Source organism: Mobula birostris, chromosome 1 (genome assembly GCF_030028105.1).
Source record: "Mobula birostris isolate sMobBir1 chromosome 1, sMobBir1.hap1, whole genome shotgun sequence".
In the NCBI taxonomy this organism is placed as follows: Eukaryota; Metazoa; Chordata; class Chondrichthyes; order Myliobatiformes; family Myliobatidae; genus Mobula; species Mobula birostris.
In genome coordinates this window covers 233,874,025-233,896,511 of record NC_092370.1, presented here as the reverse complement: position 1 = coordinate 233,896,511, position 22,487 = coordinate 233,874,025, and the positions used below count along the sequence as shown (strand labels likewise).

At 41.9% G+C, this 22,487-nt stretch overlaps 1 protein-coding gene across 1 annotated transcript in view; it reads left to right on the top strand.

Moving 5' to 3' along the window:
* The first annotated feature begins 2,180 nt into the window (after positions 1–2,180).
* Positions 2,181–22,487, top strand: part of fam161b (FAM161 centrosomal protein B) — a 53,198-nt gene continuing 32,891 nt past the window's right edge. The window contains exons 1-3 of the mRNA XM_072273519.1: positions 2,181–2,346; positions 10,679–11,010; positions 14,673–14,818. Of these exons, the coding sequence (XP_072129620.1) occupies positions 2,221–2,346; positions 10,679–11,010; positions 14,673–14,818 (604 nt within the window). The 5' untranslated portion in view covers positions 2,181–2,220. The remainder of the gene's footprint in view (positions 2,347–10,678; positions 11,011–14,672; positions 14,819–22,487) is intronic.

The following is a 22,487-nucleotide window of genomic DNA, read 5'->3' as shown; positions in this document are numbered from 1 at the left end:
TGTGTTCCTCAGGGATCACTATTGGGACTGCTGCTTTTCACATTTTCAGTGATTTAGATAATGTGATCGATGGCTTTATGGCAAAAGTTCGTGGATGATATGAAGATAGGTGGAGGTGTAGATAGTGCTGAGGAAGCAATGTGATTGCAACAGGACTTAGACAAATTGGAAGAATGGGCAAAAAGATGGCAGATGGAATACATTGTTGTGAAATGTACGACAAAGCATTTTGGTAAAAGGAACAATAGTGCAGGCTCTTACCTAAATGGGGAGAAGGTTCAAACATCAGAGGTGCAGAGGGACTTAGGAGTTCTTGTACAAGACTCCCAGAAGGTTAATTTTCTATTTATGGTTCTATTACTATTTAATATTTATGGTGCAACTGTAACGAAAACCAATTTCCCCTGGGATCAATAAATTATGACTATGACTATTTACAGGTTGAGTCTGTGGTGAAGAAGGCAAATGCAATGTTGGCATTTATTTCAAGGGGAATAGAATATAAAAGCAAGGAGATAATGCTGAGGCTTTATAAGACATGAGACAGGCTGCACCAGAGTATTGTCAACAATTTTGGACCGTATATCTCAGAAAGGATGTGTTGTCATTGGAAAGAGTCCAGATGAGGTCCACAAGGATTATTCTGGGAATGAAGGGGTTAATATACAAGCAACACACATCAAAGTTGCTGGTGAACGCAGCAGGCCAGGCAGCATCTGTAGGAAGAGGTGCAGTCGACGTTTCAGGCCGAGACCCTTCGTCAGGACTAACTGAAGGAAGAGTGCACCTCTTCCTACAGATGCTGCCTGGCCTGCTGCATTCACCAGCAACTTTGATGTGTGTTGCTTGAATTTCCAGCATCTGCAGAATTCCTGTTGTTTGGGTTAATATACAAGGAGCATTTAGCAGCTTTGGGCCTGTACTCACTGGAATTTAGAAGAATGTGTATGTGTGTGTATGTGTCGGGTGGGGGTGGGGGGAATCATATTGAAACCTACCAAGTGTTGAGAGAACTAGATAAGGTGGATGTGAAGAGGATGCATCCTATGGTGGGGGTATCCAGAACTAGAGGGCACAGCCTCAAAAACAGAGGGAGGGGACGACTTTTTAGAACAGAGATAAGGAAATTTTTTTAGCCAGAGACAAGTGAATCTGTGGAATGCTCTGTCACAGACTGTGGTGAAGGCCAAGTCCTTGGGTATATTGGAGGCAGAAGTTGATAGTTTCCTGATCAATCAGGGCATCAAAGGATATGGTGAGAAGGCAGGAGTATGGGCTTGAGTGGGATCCAGGATCAGCCATGATGGAATGGGGAGAAGATTCGATGGGCTGAACGGCCTAATTTGCTCCCGTGTTTTATGGTCTTATTTCAGATTGCACGACAACCGTTGGGTTACTGTGTTATTTTTTGGGCTCATCTTTGTGTTCAACCTTGTATAACGTTTACTCTGTGAGCTTCAGGAAAACAAGGATTTTCATTATCATGATAATAAACTAATCCAATTTTATCTAACGCTATTACAACTGGGGGCGTTTCGGAATTCGGAGTTCAATTCCAGCGCCTTTATCACTTTCTCCCGTGGGTTTCCTCCCACATTCCAAAGACATACCAGTTAGTAGGCTAAGCGGTCATTGTAAATTGTTCCGTGATTAGTCTCGTGTTAAGTGGGTGGATTGCTGGACTCGTTGGGCCATATGGCCTGTTCAGCGCGGTGTCTCTTAATAAAAATAAAAGGCTACTTAACCTATTTAGTATTTACTGTTCAGATTTCAGATTTTCAGTTTCTACAGTTGGATTAATCATCCCAAATAAAGATTTTGCTAATCCCGTTCACACCTCAACAAATACACTGTTGTTTCTTTTTTTGTGTCTCATTGTAATCCTCTTTTACCTTGCTGGATTATTTCTTTTGACAGGTAATCTCTTCTGCCACCCATTTCAATCCTTATCTCTTCCCTTTAAGATCAATGATCCTTAAAGTTATGTTTAATTTTTCACGGTTGAGGGTATGAGCAGCAATTTACCTTTACAAACTCACAGGACAATTACTGTATATTCCGAACATCGTGAATTACGAATCGCATAGGGATTAGGCGGGGTTACTCTAAAACTGACACCTAACTTGTCCAATCAGCGATTGCCGCTGCACCATTATCCTCCAATCAGTTTAGCAGTGCTTTGGTTCGGACTCCGTGGCCCACTGGCCTGGTGCCTGAAAGATGCCCGGGTCTCTCGGTACCGCGTTCTCCACGGACACCCCTCCGGAAAGGCATTCCCGACGCCAGGATTGGCTGCCTGACTCGGGGCAAACGGAGTTCCCGGTAGGAGACGGCGGGTGGCTTGAGGTGAGTGGGGCATCTGGCCGGGAGACGATCTAATGCGCTTTGGGCCTCGGGGGTTCTGGAGCGGAGTTAAACCCATTACGAGCCTCCACTAAGCGGCATCGCCCGCCGACTGCCGGGCAACGCTGGGCGCCGGCAGTTCGCTCCGGCTGAATTAGTGAAGCTGTCACTACTGGCGCAGCTTCACCTGATCGGCCGGCCGGCCGGCCGGCGCGGTTCCCGGTTGCTATGGTAACAGCGTCACGGCTCAGCTGGTTCGGTTGGGACCGGGAGAGGGTGTACAGGCAACCGGCTACACCTGTCTCCAGTGTTACAACGCACGCAGCTCCCTAGAAATCTTCACCCCGTGGGTTGTGCAGACCAACTCATAGATTATATTCAAAACGGAGGTGGACAATTCTGGATGTCACTGGGTTGCTACAAATAGCGGAAATAATGTGTACAATTTTGATTTCATGGAGTCACAGAATACAGGCCTCTCATCTCCGATTATCTGGACTCTGACAACATCCATTCGTTTCTGAATCACACTTGATCTACACGTGCTGAAAATTCGGATTACATTTGACAAGTTTTGTAAATATTGATGTAATAGAAACTTTGTGCGCTTCTTAATTGCGTTATTTGCATATGTAAACACTATTCACAATACCTTTTCAGCTGTTAATAATCAATAAAATTATGGTTAATGGCTAATAGTAACTTAGATTTGAAGTTCAAAGTAAATGTATTATCACCATATGTACTTGTCATCATATACAAACCCAGAGATTTGTTTTCTTGCAGCTACTACTACCACTGCTACGTCGACTCAGGCTTAGGGGGCTGGCGTCTTGCAGCCATACTCAGTAAATCCAAGAAACATAACAGAATCAATGAAAGACGACACCCAACAAGACAGACAAACAACTAATATGTAAAAGACAATAAAAAGAAATAATTAATAAATAAGCAACAAATGTTTATGTCATGAGAGGAAGAGCCCTTGGAAGTGAGTCCATTAGTTGTGGGAACAGTTCAGTGATGGGTGACTGAAGTTATCCTCACTGGTTCAAGAGCCTGATGGTTGAGGGGCAATAACAGTTCCTGAATATGGTGGAATGAGTCCTGAGGGTCTTGTACTTCTCCAGTAGCTAGTGTGTGCTCTATGATCCATCATTTGCTTCCTTGTATTGACTTAGCACTGTATGTCTGATGACCTTGGATTCCAGGCATGAACAAAAGGCTGTGTAAAATGGAGATAGGTAATCAGAATCAGGTTTATTATCACTGGCACGTGACATGAAATTTCATGTTAACTTAGCAACAGCAGCTCAATGCAATACATAGTATAGAAGGGAAAAAAAACAAAATATAATACACCCTATCCTCGTTATATGCGAGGGATACATTCCTCGAAGTTGACACATAACGTGAAATCGCATAATATGAATAATTATTTAAATGGAGAAAATAGGGATGTGTTCCAGAGGGCTTCCTAAATATGTTTTATCTGTAATTTATTCACATTTTCATACCAATACAACACAAAAGCAGTACTACAAGACAACATTTGTATTATATTTAATCAATTTAAGGTAATATTAAATGTAATAAATCATAGAAAGTTAACATCCTCTGGTGTACAGTACTCACCAACAGAGAAACCATAGAAACTACAGCACAGAAATAGGCCTTTTGGCCCTTCTTGGCTGTGCCGAACCATTTTCTGCCTAGTCCCACTGACCTGCACACGGACCATATCCCTCCATACACCTCCCATCCATGTATCTGTCCAATTTATTCTTAAATGTTAAAAAAGAACCTGCATTTACCACCTCGTCTGGCAGCTCATTCCATACTCCCACCACTCTCTGTGTGAAGAAGCCCCCCCCCCAATGTTCCCTTTAAACTTTTCCCTCCTCATCCTAAACCCATGTCCTCCGGTTTTTTTTCTCCCCTTGCCTCAGTGGAAAAAGCCTGCTTACATTCACTCTTATCTATACCCATATTTATATACCTCTATCAAATCTCCCCTCATTCTTCTACGCTCCAGGGAATAAAGTCCCAACCTATTCAACCTTTCTCTGTAACTGAGTTTCTTAAGTCCCGGCAACATCCTTGTAAACCTTCTCAGCACTCTTTCGACCTTACTTATATCCTTCCTGTAATTTGGTGACCAAAACTGAACACAATACTCCAGATTCGGCCTCACCAATGCCTTATACAACCTCATCATAACATTCCAGCTCTTATACTCAATACTTTGATTAATAAAGGCCAATGTACCAAAAGCTCTCTTTACAACCTATCTACCTGTGACGCCACTTTTAGGGAATTTTGTATCTGTATTCCCAGATCCCTCTGTTCCAATGCACTCCTCAGTGCCTTACCATTAACCCTGTATGTTCTACGTTGGTTTGTCCTTCCAACGTGCAATCCCTCATACTTGTCAGTCTTAAACTCCATCTGCCATTTTTCAGCCCATTTTTCCAGCTGGTCCAAGTTGCTCTGCAGGCTCTGAAAACCTTCCTCACTGTCTACTACACCTCCAATCTTTGTATCATCAGCAAACCTGCTGATCCAATTTACCACATTATCATCCAGATCATTGATATAGATGACAAATAACAACGGACCCAGCACTGATCCCTGTGGCACACCACTAGTCACAGGACTTCACTCAGAGAAGCAATTCTCTACCACCACTCTTTGGCTTCTTCCATCGAGCCAATGTCTAATCCAATTTACCACCTCTCCATGTATACCTAGCGACTGAATTTTCCTAACTAACCTCCCATGCGGGACCTTGTCAAAGGCCTTACTGAAGTCCATGTAGACAATATCCACTGCCTTCCCTTCATCCACTTTCCTGGTAACCTCCTCGAAAAACTCCAGTAGATCGGTCAAACATGACCTACCATGCACAAAGCCATGTTGACTTTCCTAATAAGTCCCAGTCTATCCAAATGCTTGTAGATTCTGTCTCTTAGTACTCCCTCCAATAACTTACCTACTACCGACGTTAAACTTACTGGCCTATAATTTCCTGGATTACTTTTCGATCCTTTTTTAAACAACGGAACAACATGAGCCACTCTCCAATCCTCCGGCACCTCACCTGTAGACAGCGACATTTTGTGGCAGGTGTGTTCGCTCTGGGAGATGAGTGATTGTTGTGGTGTCGGGCAGCTTTACATGGATAAGGTGGATGGTTGTGGTCGTCAGGATAATATCAAGCACAGCAAAGGTTGAAGGAAGACTCACAGAACTCTTAGAATTGCCGGCAGCAGAAGATTACAGTGATTTGCATAAAGTGATGAGGGTTGTTTGCTTGGCAGCATTTTGTTTTTCAGCATAAATTTGCTTGTAGGGAAGAAGGGTTGACGGCAGGGAACAACTGAAATGCTGACTCCGTTCTAAACGTGGGTCCATGTCCATCACCATTTGTGCGAAGTGTTCCGACTTCCACCATTCCCTCACCGTTGGTAAACTCCCGGGATTTTCAAAATCGTCTGTTGCTTGCAGCATCTGAGAGATAGTTCCCCGTAAAAAAAAAACATACACCTTGAATTGTGGATAACACCATTCAAGTGGTTGAATCAGCGATGTTGTGTTAGGCGGTGGGAAACGCACTGTTATGTTAGGATGAATGCTGTCCAAATGTTTAGGATGGGCTGGCGCATTGTCAAGCAACAAAAGAACTTTAAAGGCAAAATTCTGTTCCCGGCAGTAGCGTCCCAGAGCTGTGTTACCTTCAGCTGATGCTGCGCTGTTTATAATTTCCAACTTTTTTTCAAGTGTTAAAGCAGTTCTCTGCTGCTCTGCTGACAGCCCAAGACATGACATCAGACACTTAGGAGGCATAGTTAAATATTTCAAGCATAAAATCACTGCACTGTAGCTAAAACCAACAAAAGTTTAAGATCGTGCATCCACACCTTGCCAAAACCAATGCGAGAGTGGTGGGAGTGAAATTGTGAGGCGCGCGCACTGACTTGTATTGGTGGGAAAGTGGTGCTTCTCGTCCCAACAGCGAGACTGTGAAGCATGCGCCGTGACTTGTATTGGCAGGAAGGCAGTGCTCCTCGCATAACTGAATTTTGTACGCATATAACGAGACGTTAGTAGAAATAGGTTCCTCGCATAACTGTGAATTCGCATAGTCTGAAGACGCATATAACGAGGATAGGGTGTAATAAATAAATCAATTGCAATATATGTATATTGAGTAGATTAAAAATCGTGCAAAAACAAAAAATATATTAAAAAGTGAGGTAGTGTTCTACTTGTGTGACTGTACAATGTCTGCACACTTTCTCAGTTAGCACATCATCCTAACCCTTGACTTGCTGCAACTTCCAAAGACTCTTCTGCTCAAATGGTCTACACCGAGCACAGGATCCTCCCTGCTTGCTTGTGTTCAGCCCATAACACTCTAAGCTCTTCCTCTTCAATGTGGCAATTGTAACATCTGAAAGGTGGAGTTGGCTGTCTTAAACTATATTCAACAAACAATCTACTACAGAAAATCAGCAGACCGGCAGCATCCGTGAGGGAAATGGACAGTTGGCATTTTGGTCAAGTCCTTTCAACTAGTCCAGATGAAGGGTCTTGTCTTTAAACATCAACTATAACAAACAACCTACTGTAGGAAATCAGTGAACAGGCAGCATCTGTGAAGGGAAACGGACAGTTGATGTTTCGCGTCAACACTCTTTGCTAGTCTGGAAGAAGGGTCTCAACTTTAAACATCAATTGTCCATTTTCCTCTACAGATGCTGTCCGGCCTACTGATTTCCACCAGCTAATTGTTGGTTGCGTCAGATACCAGTATCTGTAGACTCTTGCATCTCCGTTAAAGCATAGGATGTTTTGTTGCTCAGTCTCTCCCTGATATTTGGGGATAATCTGAAATAATTCCTCCAAAGAACATGCAAATATGCAGAAGAGCATAAAAAGCAGTTGTAGACAATTTGACCCTTCAAACAAGTTCATGTCTAATCATTCACTACCTCAATTCTCATATCACTTGAGTATTTTTATATTCAGATATCTGTCTCTCTATTTTGAATGTTTAAACTGCTACAATCTTAATGGATAAAGAACTCTTGATACTCACTGCCTTCCAAGTGAAGACCTTTCCTTTATCAGTCCTTAACATCTGGTCTCTTAGTTTCAGACTGTGACCCTCTTATTCTAGACTCCTTAACCATGGTAGGCCTCCTCCCTGTATCAAACTTGGTGAGCTTTGTGAGAATTGTATTGAAGTCATCTATCATTTTAACCTCTGGGGAACAGAGGCCGAGCCTGCTCATTCTGTCCTCGTACACAAGATCCTCTAACCCAGGAACCAGTCTGGAGAAGCTTTGCTAAATTCCCTCCAGGGGTTCCTAACCTGGGCTCCACAGATCCCACAGTCAATCCTAGGGATCCATGGCATTAAAAAAAATGTTGGGAACCCCTGCCATTCTTTTTAAGGTAAAGAGATGAAAATTGCACCCACTGAAGGCCGTCATCGGTTTGTTTGTTTATTTTCTCTTTAAGATTGCAGCACCTGCATTGTCGTGTCTCTAGAGAAAACATTGACCCTGCATCAACTCTGTGGAGCCTACAAGACTTTGTGTTTTTAAAAAAAAAACTGACCTCAAACATTCCCCTTATACTCTCCTCCAGTCACCTTAGAATTCTGCCATGGGCCTGTGCTGATCTGCTGTGGTATTAGAGTTATAGAGCACAGAAATAGGCCCTTCGGCCAAACTCATCCATGCAAACCAAGTTCTCTAACTGAGCCAATCCCATTTAGCTGCACTTTCGGTCATATGGCTCAAAACTTTTCCACCCATGTACCTGTCCAAATGTCTTTTAAACGTTGTAATTATACGTGCCTCTACCACTTCCTCTGGCAGGTTATTCCATATACTCACCACCCTCTGTGTGGAAAAGCTTGCTCCTCAGATTCCCCTTGAATCTTTCACCTTAAACTGTGCCCTCTAAAGAGAGACTGGACAAACTAGGATTATTCTCCCTGGATCAAAGGAGGGTGAGGGGTGACTGTATAGGGCAGGGGCCCCCAATCAGGGGTCTATGACCCATTTAATGGTATTGGTCCATGGCAAAAAGAGGTTGGGAAACCACTGGTATAGGGGTTTATAAAATTGAGGGTCATTCGTAGATAAAGTGAATTGTCACTGTCAATTCACAGCGAATTTTCTCAGAGTAGAGAAGTCTAAGACCAAAAGTCATTTGATGTTTACAAGTTTGCAAACTGAGACTTTATATGAATTCTACAATATCCCTCTTTGGTTAAACGTGTACTTCCTGTCAAGGTGAGGTAGACTATCTATAGATTGGTAACTGTTTGTTAAGCCTGGCTCCTCCCTTGTTGTGGTTAGGTTGATCCAAAAAGTAACCCCTAATTCTCATAATTGCACTTTACAGGATGGCACAAGTAAATTTTTGAACCATATCAACTTGTACATTGGTTTAAATGTGACACTACGATGAGTTATTTATTGTGTATCACTACTTACTGTCAGCATACAAATAATCAACTGCATATACGAGCAAGTTGAATCTAGGTCATTCAAATGTGGACAGGGCAGGAGCACATCCTTTTTACAACATTCTTTCATCTCTCAAAGTCAATTTATTCTGCCATCAGCTCAAAGCTACTAGGCTACATTCATAATTTGCCAAATTTAGACTTTGAACTTGCGACCTAGTCTGATGTCATTGTTACTGAGCCATATATTATTCCTGACAACTTCTGGAATTCAATTTTTGCCCAAAAACTACAAATTCCTATAAGGTCCTTGGTAGATATATTTGTATTTTGCAATCCCGTAAATGTACAAAATAGTAGACCATTGTTGTTGAATTTTATTATGATGTTGTTTAGTTATGCACAAGCTACAGGTAATAAGTATATGTAATATAGCATGGATTTACAAAGGGGAAATCATGCTTGACTAATCTTCTGGAATTTTTTGAGGATGTAACTATGAAAATGAACATGGAAGAGCCAGTGGATGTAATGTACCTGGACTTTCAGAAAGCCTTTGATAAGGTCCCACATGGGAGGTTAGTGTGTAAAATTAGAGCACATGGTATTGGGGGTAGGGTACTGACATGGATAGAAAACTGGTTGGCGGACAGGAAACAAAGAGTAGGGATTAATGGGTCCTTTTCAGAATGGCAGGCAGTGACTAGTGGGGTATCACAAGGCTCGGTGCTGGGACCGCAGCTATTTACAATATACATGGATGATTTAGATGATGGGATTAAAAGTAACGTTAGCAAATTTGCAGATGACACAAAGCTGGGAGGCAGTGTGAAATGTGAGGAGGATGTTATGAGAATGCAGGGTGACTTGGACAGATTGGGTGAGTGGGCAGATGCATGGCAGATGCAGTTTAATGTGGATAAATGTGAGGTTATCCACTTTGGTGGCAATAACAGGAAGGAAGATTACTATCTGAATGGTGTCAAGTTAGGAGAAGGGGAAGTACAACGAGATCTAGGTGACCTTGTTCATCAGTCACTGAAAGTAAGCATGCAGGTACAGCAGGCAGTGAAGAAAGCTAATGGCATGCTGGCCTTCATAACAAGGGAAGTTGAGTATGGGAGCAAAAAGGTTCTTCTACAGTTGTACAGAGCCCTGGTGTGACCACACCTGGAGTATTGTGTACAGTTTTGGTCTCCAAATTTGAGGAAGGACATTCTAGCTATTGAGGGAGTGCAGCGGAGGTTCACGAGGTTAATTCCCGGGATGGCGGGATTGTCATATGTTGAAAGATTGGAGCAACTGGGCTTGTATACACTGGAATTTAGAAGGATGAGAGGGGATCTGATTGAAACATATAAGATTATTAAGGGAATGGACACGCTAGAGGCAGGAAACATGTTCCCGATGTTGGGGGAGTCCAGAACCAGAGGCCACAGTTTAAGAATAAGGGGTAGACAATTTAGAATGGAGTTGGGGAAGAACTTTTTTTACACAGAGGGTTGTGGATCTGTGGAATGCTCTGCCTCAAAAGGCATTGGACGCTAATTCTCTGGATTCTTCCAAGAAAGAGTTAGATAGAGCTATTAAAGATAGCAGAGTCAAGGGATATGGGAAGAAGGCAGGAAAAGGGTACTGATTGTGGATGATCAGCCATGATCACAGTGAATGGTGGTGCTGGCTCGAAGGCTGAATGGCCTACTCCTGCACCTATTGTCTATTGTAATAAAATTTAAAAAATTATAAAGGTCCTGCATTGATCAATATGGTTAAAATGCTATAAATACATTTTAATAAGATGATAGTTTATGAATAATTTTAGTAAAATGATACTGTATGGTCTTCAACCAGGTTATGCCTGAAACTGGTGCAGATTCAGATGATGAATCTCCCAATGTTGAATTCAGCAAGAGCAACAAAGGCACATTAATGGATTTTCTAAGCCAAGATGAGGGAAATTTTAACAAGCAGTACTATGAAAGGCTTATGACCTTGAAGAACTCTGGTCGACAAAGACTGCTGGCACTGGACATGCAATATGAGCAGCAGAAGAATAAACTTAAATCAGAAGCTGAGGGAAAACTGGACAATGTGGGACTGACAGAAGAAGTGATCAAATTCTTTGCAATGAATGAAGGAAGAATTCCTGTGGACAACAGAGCCTCCAAGCCGAATTCATCTGGGTGAGTCTGTTATGGAGTCAGAGTGCAATACGACACGGATGCAGGCCCTTTGGTTCAACCAGTCCATGAGGCTGGTCCCAATTTCCTGAGTTCAGCCCATATCCCTGCATGCCCCTCCCTCCCGTGTACCTATCTGAGTGCTTTTCTCACAGGGCATTCCATATACTCTCCACTCTCTGCGTGAAAAAGTTGCCCCTCAGATCCCTTCTAAATCTTTCCCTTTCAGCCTGAATCTGTGCCCCCTAGTTTTGGTCTCACCTATCCTGGAGAAAAGACTGTTACCATCCACTATATCTATGCCTCTTGTAATTTTAAACATGTCTATATATGGTTGCCTCTCATTCTCCTACATTCCAAGGAATAAAAATCTAGCCTGGCAAATCTCTTCCTATATCTCAGGCCCTCTAGTCCCGGTAACATCCTCATAAATCTTTTCTGTACTCTTTCCATGTTGTGGATAAATCCACCAAGTTTGGTGAAATTTTGTCACCTTAATTCTCTCAAACATCTTTTAGTCCCTTTTGTTGGCTTAAGTGAATTTAACAATAACTTGAATTTTGGTAGCATCTTCTAATATAGGAATACAGTCAGAGATGATTATCAAGAATATTATCACAAAGGTATCTTTCAACACTCACAAACACAAGACATTGTGCAGATGCTGAAAGTCAGAGTAACACACACAAAATGCTGGAGGAACTCAGCATGTCAAGCAACATCTATGGAGAGGAATAAAGAGTTGATGTTTTGGTCCAAGACCCTTCATCAGGACTGCCTGAAATATCAGTTTTGTTCTTCTCCAGAGATGCTGCCTGACCTGTGGAGTTCCTCCAGCATCTTGACTTTCAACACTCAGTTATGGAAGATGATATCAAGAAGTATAAGCATAGAAAGGTGATTAAGGTTTAGGAAGGAAATTCTAGTTAACGATAAAAGTACAGTGCTCAGTAAAAGAATGATTAAAATCAAGGATGAGCCCAATTTAGTAATTGGTAAAGTTTGCATTCTTGGAGCCCATTTAACAAACAATAAAATATCTTGTTAAACTCTGAAGCAATATTTTTAAGATAATGACTGATATAATAGAACAACATTGATTGAGCACAATACAATTCTGATAACCTATGCCACTAAGTGATGTGCATACTCAAAAACTACAGCACGCCAACATACAACAAGACACACAACAACAGCAAAACAGACCCTCTTCCTACCCCACCCCCAATGGGATTCAATGGCCCTTGTCCTGGGGGCCCAGTGACTGCGGTCCTTGACCTTTTGGGGATCGCATAACTGTGGCATTCCAAAACTGCAAATACTTCACACTAGTTAGCATGCAGGAATTTCAGAAATTTGTTTTTAATAATCAAAACAGAGAACCGACATAGCTGGTTACCTTTAATCTGAGATTCAATTACCCTTTTTAATAGTGTCTTTCTTAATAAGTCTCATTTACTGAAGATGAAATGTTACTTTTGTTCTTTGTTCATTCCCATCCTGTTATTTCAGCTGACTTTCCATTGGGCAAGTTAGGAATATCAGATGGAACCTGTAAATTGTATTTAGGGAATAAATTAATGAATAATAATTTTCTGTCAACAGAAATATTTCACTTCCTTTCCACACCATCTCCTCCAACACACTACACCTGGGACTTTTGAAGTCCAAATTATTTTGGATTTTGTTGTATTTACAAATTGGATTATACCAAACGTTTATCATATCTGCATGGACATTAATTCCCACAGAACAATGCTTGATCCTCCTCACCAGTGGGTCAAAACCTTGTTCTGTGAAGCTCTCGACGTCAATGGTGTGCAACTGCTACTCAGGTTTTAAAACAAACTATACACAGGCAACTTCCATAGCACATTATGATGTTCAGGACATGTAACGGTAAGACACTCACAGACTACTCAACAATTGCAGACCTGAACAGCACACCCTATTATAACTTGAGAGCTCAGATGGTTTGGCATCAATATGGCTGCTCTGACTGATGCATACCATGGAGAGGGGGTGGCCAGTTTGAAAATACAAGCTTACTTTCCTGTAAGCCTACAACTTATTCTCTTGCACACGCTCGACACCCCATCTGATTTTTTTTTCCTTTTGCCTACACCAGAATTATCAACAGTGGCCATTTAACTTGAGTACCTTAAAACCCTTGCATTCCTGTTAGTACTCTGACACCTTTTTAATTTTTTTAAAAGTATGTTACACAGTATAATAAATTTTATAGCAAACATGGTAAGGTTAAATAAGGAGTGAGAAACAGACCAGGTAGTTTTCAAGGGAACATTGGAACGGGGGTTTAAAGGGAGTTTAATGAGTGTCTTCCAGGGAAGTGTGAGAACTGGAGCCCCAGTGTGTCAGGAGGAGTGTGGGAACCAAGGCACTAGTGTGTCAGAGTCAGCTGGATGTGGATCCACTAGGATTTACAAATAGTCGGATAGGGGATTATCAGAGCTTTACTGTACATCATTTGGATGTGGAAGGAAACTGGAGCAACCTGGTAAACCAATATAGTAATAGAAAGAATGTGCAAACTCCAGACTGACGGCACCAGAGGTCAGGATTAAATCTGGGCCACTGGAGCTCTCAGAAAAAGCTTCAATGGAAAAACATGCAGCATCTTCACAAAGAGCCAGAGTTTGTGGCATATAACCAGGCAAAATGCAGCAGATGATATTGAGAAATTTTGTGTCCTTATATAGGGAGTTCAGAGAATCTGTATGTAATTGGGGGAAAGAGCAAAAACTGCACTCCTGTCCATCTCTTTGGCCACTATCCTGTCCCATCTGTAGAAGGGTGTCAAAAGCTATGGGGGGAAGGCGGGAGAATGAGGTTGAGAGGGATAATAAATAAGAATAATGGGCTGAATGGGATACTAAATCAGCTATCATTAAGTGACAGACCAGACTCGGAGGGCCAAATGGCCTAATTCTGCTCCTATGTATTTTGGTCATTTAAGCAGTGCAGAGGCGATGGATGGTGTGGATACAGAAAGCAGGGTTTTGGATGAATTCAGATTTATAGAGTGTAGAAGTTAAAAGGCCAGAGAGGAAAATGTTAGAATAGTCCAGCCTGTCAGCATTAGTAACTGAATGAGGGTTTTGGCAGCAAGTTGAAACTAGCAGTTTGCCAATTTTGGATATGGAAAGGCATGTTAGAAGATTACATCCAGTAGCCGTCTGTCTTGCTGTAAATTATTGGGATAGCTTCACAGAATTGGATAAAGGATTGTTATTCTCAGATCAGCACAGGCCCATGGTGTACTGCCACACAGGTCCTAGATGTATGAAGAGGCATAGTTTTAAGATGATAGTGTGAAGATTAGGGGGATGAAAGAGGTAAGTTTTCTTTTACAGAGTGGTGGGTGCATGGAACGCACTGCCAGGGGTGATGGTAGAGGCAAATATATTGGGGAGATTCTATAGGCTCAGACAGGCACACGGAGGTCTATGTTGAGGGGAAGGCTTAGATTAATCTTGGAGCAGGTTAAAAGGTCAGCACAATAACATGGGCAAAAAGGGCCTGTGCTGTGCTCTATTGTTCTATGTTCTGAATATCTATATGGTGTTTGGATGAAATGTTGCATTTAAACTAGCCGAGCTATTCATAGTTTGATTTAGTGTCAGCTATTTTTATTTCTTTACCAGAAATATAATGAAGAGAAATTCCTACTCTGGTAATGAACACTGCAGTTTAACAGATACAAAGGGATCTGTTAAAAAGGATCTTTTGCAGCCAAAAAAGCCCAGCAGACCTAAGAGTACCACATCAGCTTGGATCTCACAGATCACAGGTGAGACTTTTCAAATTTATTCACCAGTCAATGCCAAGCTTTCCAAATGAGAAATATAAAACCTATCAGAAAGTGCAAATGTGTTAAAAGTCTTGTATGGAAAAATACTTGTATTTTACAAACATGTGGGTTGCCCCCAGCACATCGTTCGGTTATGTTGCTTCTTTCGCAAATAATATTTCCACATTTAAGAGAAGTTTGTTTAAGTACATGGATGAGAGGGGTATGGAGGGCTATGGTCCAGGTGCCAGTCAATGGGACTCGGCAGAGTAACAGTTGTGCACAGCTAGATAGGCCAAGTGGCCTGTTTCTATTATGACTCTGATATACATTTCACTTTATGTTTTGATGTACATGTGATAAATAAATGAATCTTGGAAAAAAAAAGCTATCCTTTATAGTTGTAGTAAGATCTCCAACAGCTCTCATTTAATTAAAAGGTGGGAGGTGGAAATTGCTACAAACTACAAAATCTGCACAAGACATCTGGGGCTGAATTTTCCTTTGCAATGACCTGAACTCAGTTTCCTTCCTGCAGCTCAGCTGCGGCAGATGCTAATAACCATTCATCAGCTGTTTAGTACTGGTAGGCAGGTTATGAACTTGTGCCAAGGACCATGATCTCTGCTAGCCTTGAATAAACTGAAAGACATGACAGAAGGATCAAGGGTAGCAATGGTAAAGAGTGTCATCTAACTTGTACAGTACTCTACAACCAAGAGTGTCATCTAACTTGTACAGTACTCTACAACCTGAAACAAATGAGAGCAAAGTCATATTTTACTCCTGTGCAATGTTCCATTCATATAACTATATAACAATTACAGCACGGAAACAGGCCATCTCGGCCCTTCTAGTCCATGCCAAACTCTTACTCTCACCTAGTCCCACCGACCTGCACTCAGCCCATAACCCTCCATTTTTTTCCTGTCCATATATCTATCCAATTTAACTTTAAACGACAACATTGAAACTGCCTCAACCACTTCTGCTGGAAGCTCGTTCCACGCAGCTACCACTCTCTGAGTAAAGAAGTTCCCCCTCATGTTACCCCTAAACTCATGTCCACTTGTTTGAATCTTCCCCACTCTCAATGGAAAAAGCCTATCCATGTCAACTCTATCAACCCCCCTCATAATTTTAAACACCTCTATCAAGTCCCCCCTCAACTTTCTATGCTCCAAAGAATAAAGACCTAACTTGTTCAACCTTTCTCTGTAACTTAGGACATGAAACCCAGGCAACATTTTAGTAAACCTCCTCTGTACTCTCTCAATTTTATTCAATTATTCTAGTGTTGGGAAAAGATGAGGGCCCAGAAATTCAATCACACTGTGTGTGTGTGTGTGTGTGTGTGTTGTGCTGTGAATCACTCCCAGAATTGCATGTGGCTATTGTGCCAACTATGTACAAAGTGGAGAGTTTTACCAGGTAAATGTAGAACATATTTCTTGACGTGTAATGAAAATCTTTCTTGAATGAGCAGGGTGTGCTACTCTTCACTGTGTAATATTATCACTTTTACAACCACAAGTGAATTTGTCATCTGACATACTTGCTGTTCTCATTCCCAGCGAGTTCTCATAGAAGAATACGGTTTTGAACTACTTGCTTCTGAGAAAGGAGGCAGTTTAGAGAGAAGTTCCAGGAAGACTCTCAAGAATAACAAACTGCTACTTTACATTTGAGTAACATAAAAGGATAAGGAGTCAGTCACTTTACAGAAGATCTTGGAAATTACAATGGGTTCTGGTTAATTGGGACAGCCATTTATTTAGAACAACTCTTAAAGAACAAAAACTAATCCAGAAAATAGCACAGATTCCCTTTGTTTATTTGGGACATTATGTTGCTTAATTGGGCATTAGATATTGCTGAACAATTTTTAACTGGTGTCAGTTGCGTGCACTTGCATGACCGTTAGACACCACACTGTACTTGGAGTGAACAGTTTTTAAACAGCGTCAGTAGCGCATGTTTGTGTTCAAAAAGCAGCAATTTTTGTCACTGATAGTCAGGGAGAAATGAGCAATAAGACAATTCAGTATTGTATTGCTCACTGTACTTTCAAGCATTCAGACTTGGAGATGCCAGAACTGGCTGGGAGTGAAAATGAAATAATTCCACTAACTCAACAAGTTAATAAGTTACGGGAAATTTGAATGTTTATAAAAATGAAGATTTGGAGGATGCAATCATTGTATGAAGGCAGTCTATTATCTGCACTGGGTGTCTGTGCTGATTTGTTCATTTATAGTCAAATGAATACAGTGTGAATTAATTGGTAAGCATTAGGAACCAATATGCAGTTTTGTAGTACTGCAGTAGTATTGGTAGTATTCTAATTTGTTGTATATTTCATTTAAATACATAATGTGTTCCTCAGGTTTGTCTTTTTTATACCGTTTTAATTATTTCATGAAACTGGCTAATTAGGCCAAAATGTTCTGGTCCTGATGTGTCCCAATTAACCAGAATCCACTGTAATTGTGATAAGTGCTTAAAAATACAGGGTTAGTGAAAGAGTAATTACCTGTGAATGCAGTTAAATGGGTGCCTATAGTCACTGCACAATGTTAGAAAGAAAGAACATGCAAGGTAAAGAAAGGAAAAATTAGATTGGCAGGCATCTACCTAATGTTGGTTGAGAACATAGAATAGTACAGCATTAGACAGGCCATTTGTTGTAAGTGAGGAAACAGATTTGATAGGTCTCAAAGGCAAGGACTCTGGACACAACCCTGGTTGTAAAGGATTTTATTTACAGAAGACAAACGTGGGGAAATGGCAACAGAAACAACACGCACACGCACACAATTCACAGTAGTCGGATCAGCAATAAAACACACGGACAATTAATAAAATCGCGTGGGACACACACACACCCGACACTCTTGACTCTGTGTGGGCACGGCTCTTATGATATTAGGGCCGATACCCACACCCCTAACCCTATTCAATGCACAACTCACCAACAGCAGGGTGGTCCCTCAGAGGTAGCAAAAAAGAGAAAGGGTCAAGCACATGTGGCTTCCTTTAGAGTGCAGCAGGGCTGATGAGTCCAGCCCAGGTGATTCACAGGGAAGCCAATGGCTCGGTGCCAGCAGGGTTAAGCTGATTACAAAGGCCAATTGCCCAAGGTCAAGTACAAGGCTAATTAAAGGGGCCAATGGTTAGGTGTGCATTGATGGGTGAGGAGGGGTCAAACCTTGATTGGCAAGTGGTGTGCCTTTCGACCAGTTAAACGGGCAGTGCTGTCACGTGACAGTCACGACCCCTCCAATACACCATTCTGCCCACAACATTGCACCAGTCTTGCTGCTAATTTATACCAATTGTCGTCCTCCTGTGGACATTTAGTATAACACAAAGTACTCTGCAGATGCTGGGGTCAAAGCAACACTCACAACACGCTGGAGGAACTCAGCAGTTCGGGCAGCATCCGTGGAAACGATCAGTTAACGTTTCGGGCTGAAACCCTTCATCAGGACTGAAGAAGAAAGGGGCAGAGGCCCTATAAAGAAGGTGGGGGGAGGGTGGGAAGGAGAAGACTGGAAGATTAAGGACAGTGGTTTCCCTTCTGCCATCATCAATGATGCCCTCACCCGCATTGACTCCATTTCCCGCACTTTGGCCCTCACCCCATCCTCCCGCCACTGCAACAGGGACAGAGTTCCCCTTGTCCTCACCTACCACCCCACCAGCCTCTGGATCCAGCATATTATCCTCCACAACTTCCACCACCTTCAACAGGACCCCACCACTAAGCACATCTTTCCCTCTCTACCCCTCTCTGCTTTCCGCAGGGATCGTTCCCTCCGTGACTTCCTGGTCCATACGTCCCTCCCCAGGGATCTCCCACCCGGCACTTATCCCTGTAAGTGTAAGTGCTACTCCTGTCCCTACACCTCCACTCTTGCCACCATTCAGGGCCCCAAACAGTTCTTCTAGGTGAGGCAACACTTCACTTGTGAGTCTGTTGGGGTCATCTATTGCATCCGGTGCTCCCAGTGCAGTACTTTCTCATTTCATTTGACCTTCCAAGGTACATCATTTCACATTAGCCTGGATTAAACTCCATCTGTCACTTCTCTGCCCATATCTGTAATTTATTTATATCCCACTGTGTTTTTTGATAGCCCTTTATATTACCACTCTCGGGTCTATCAGCTAGCCTTGCTTATTTCCCAAAACTAGGCCCAGTATGTTTTCCTGTAGTTAGTCTCCACATCCTCTTAGATGTTCTGAAGAAATCCCAGCCTACCCAAGTCTTTTGTATGATGGGAGTTCCACTCATTACCAGAGAAGTTAAATCCCCAAAGTTTAAAAATTCAAACTGAATTTATTATCAAGGCACGTATATGTCTACCATTACTACCATGAGATTCATTTTCTTGCAGCCATTCACAGTAGAACAAAGAAATAATAAAATCGATGAAAAACTACACACATAGACTGACAAACAACCAATGTGTAAAAGACAAACTGTGTAAATACAAAAAAAGAATAAGTATTACTGAGAACATGAGTTGTAGAGGTGATGACAACCCAGTTGTCTCTTCACCTTTCCATAAATCTATTTGCATATCTGTTCCTCTACGGCTCTGTGATGATTGGGGAGGGGGTGGGCTCTAGTACCCTGTCAGTATAATTACACCCTTCTTATTTTGGAGCTCCACTTAAATGACTTCTCTAGTTTGTCCTCTGCTTGGTACTGCTGTGACATTCTCCCTTATCAGGAGGGCAATCCTTCCTCCTCTTTTACCCCCACATCTAAAACAACAAAAGCCAGGAAAGTTGAGCTGTTCGTCACACAACCATGCCTCCTAATTTCATATACTGATGCAGGCTCTAAGTTCACCCTCCTAGTGTTGAAATAAACACATTTCATCCCATCAGTCCCACCATGTTTATTAGCATGCCCCTTGCTGTCCTTCCATTCAGTCTTACTTATTATATCCTCTATCTTGTCCTCAAACCTGTTATTGAAGAGCAGAGGGAACATTTTATTGTAAGTGTGGTTGTCTTCTAGCTGACAAGATTGCACTTGACAAATATCAAGGGGAAAGGTTTTCTGTTTCAGTTGACACTCCTTACATTTCTTGACAGAAAACTAACCAACTGTGTCAGTTACAAGAGAGTCACAAATAAATTCAACAAGGAATTTGGCAGAAGTTGCTTTACACACAGAGAATGGTTAGAATGTGGGTGTAATGATTGAGGCTTACAAAATAAATTGATTGAAATAGATGAGGATAAAAGAAATTGAAGAATTTAGTGATAAAATAGGAGGAAGCTCACATAGGCTCAACACCAGTACTCAGACTCAATGCCTTGTGTCTGTGATGTAGATGTAAGTAGCTGAGTGAGAAATTGAAATGAGATTTACTGGCTCTTGTATATAGTTTCTATACAGATTCAATCATACTGTGATCACTCTTTCCAAGGGGAACCCAAACTCCTCTTGAGATTTTATTTATCTCATTTCACAGGACCAGATCTAAGATAGCACATTCCCTTGTAAGTTCAGTAACATGCTGTTCAAGAAAGCCACCACGGATGCATTCTATAAAGCCCTCCTCAAGACTGCCTCGACCAACTTGATTCACCCAATCTATGTGCGAGTTAAAGTCTCTCATGATAACTGTTGTTCCATTCTAACATGCCTCAAATATTTCTTTGTTTATTGCTGGTGCCTCTGTAATGTTATTATTTGGTGGCCAATAGACAAGTGATTTTTTTTCCCTTTACTATTCTTAATCTCTACCCAGATGGATTCAACATTCTGCTCCTTAGATCTTATATCGTCTCTCACTATCGCCCTGATCTCATCTTTAAGAGTGCTACCCAACTGCCCTTACCTTCCTGCCTATTCTTCTGTAATATCTGATGTTCTCGGATATTTAATTGCCAATCCTCTTCACCCTGCAACCACGTCTGTGTAATGGCCACTTTAATGGCCCTTTGTATTGATTTGAGCCACAAGTTCACTGGCCTTGTTTTGAATACTACGGGCATTCAAATAAAGTGCCCTTACACTCACTGTGCTTTTAAAATCTTGTAATCTTTTACTCTTTTGCACTTGACTTTTCTTCACTCCACTCTTACTTTTCTCTTTTGCTTTTTCTTTATCTTTATCCACACTTTTCTTTTTCACTTTATCCATACTTAAGACCATAAGATTTGGGAGCAGAAGTAAGCCATTCGGCCCATCGAGTCTGCTCCGCCATTTAATCATGGACTGATCCAATTCTTCCAGTCATCCCCACTCCCCTGCCTTCTCCCCATACCCTTTGATGCCCTGGCTAATCAAGAACCTGTCTATCTCTGCCTTAAATGCACCCAATGACTTGGCCTCCACAGCTGCTTGTGGCAACAAATTCCACAGATTTACCACCCTCTGACTGAAGTATTTTTTCTGCATCTCTGTTCTAAATGGATGTCCTTCAATCCTGGACTCCCTACCATAGGAAATAACTTTGCCATATCTAATCTGTTCAGGCCTTTTAATATTCAGAATGTTTTGTATGAGATACCCCCTCATTCTCCTGAACTCCAGGGAATACAGCCCAAGAGCTGCCAGATGTTCCTCATGTGGTAACCCTTTCATTCCTGGAAACATTCTCGTGAATCTTCTCTGAACTCTCTCTGTCATGTACCCCGTGACAGGTTAAAGAACCAGCGGAAATGGAAAACACTTTGGAGTCCAGTATTGCTATTAACTAATGGTATTTATTAGTAACTACACAATACAGTAATATTAATGCAGATAAATCAAACAGGTTAGCAATGATTATATGTAAGTAAGTGTGGAAATATATGAAAACCAAGCTTCTTCAAGTCTAGGGGTAAATAGATAGTCTTACAAAGATGAGTAAAGTTCAGTTCAGTTTGTGGTATTGAGTTGAGTAGTGATGTGGGGGGGGGGAGAGATTTGAGTCTTCAGGTGAGCTGACACCATCGATCTTCCCGTTGTCCTCCGAAATCCTTTAGAAGTCACCGACTGTGACCACAACAAAGGGGACCATTCTTCTGTGGTGGAGTTATCAACCCAGTCAAGAGTTGGACACATGAATAATTTCCCACTGGTCACACCCTTTTTACACTGCAAGAGCCACTGATTGATCCGCCTGATCGATCCTCCAAAACCCGCTTTTCCTGTGGGCACCACAAAGCTCATTCAGTGTCCAAACCATGTGTCTGTAGGTCTAACAGCTGACTTCTATTTATCTCACCATGCTGAACACCAACTGTCCATCAAGCAGCTCCTCCCTTCTCTCTCTGTAAGAACTTGGAAGCTGCTAGTGTTCTTGCAAAAGTGTGAACATGCTGCTGAAAAACCATAACACCATCTCAAAGCAGTCTCTCCCTCTCCCCCTCCCTCTCCCCCTTCCCCTCCCCCTCCCCCTCTTTTAAAAACACAGTTTATAGGGGTAATTCAGGACCCCATCACATCTCCAATGTTACTTCTACAATCTGTTGAACCCACACCCCCACTATTTAGCTTAAAGCCCTATCCACAGCCCTAATATGCAATTCGCTATGATCCAGGTCCCATCACGGTTCAGGTGGAGCCTGTCCCATTGGTACAGATCCCTCCTTCCCCAATACTGGTGCCAATTTCCCATGAATTCAAACCCACTTCTCCCACTCCAATCCTTGAGCCATG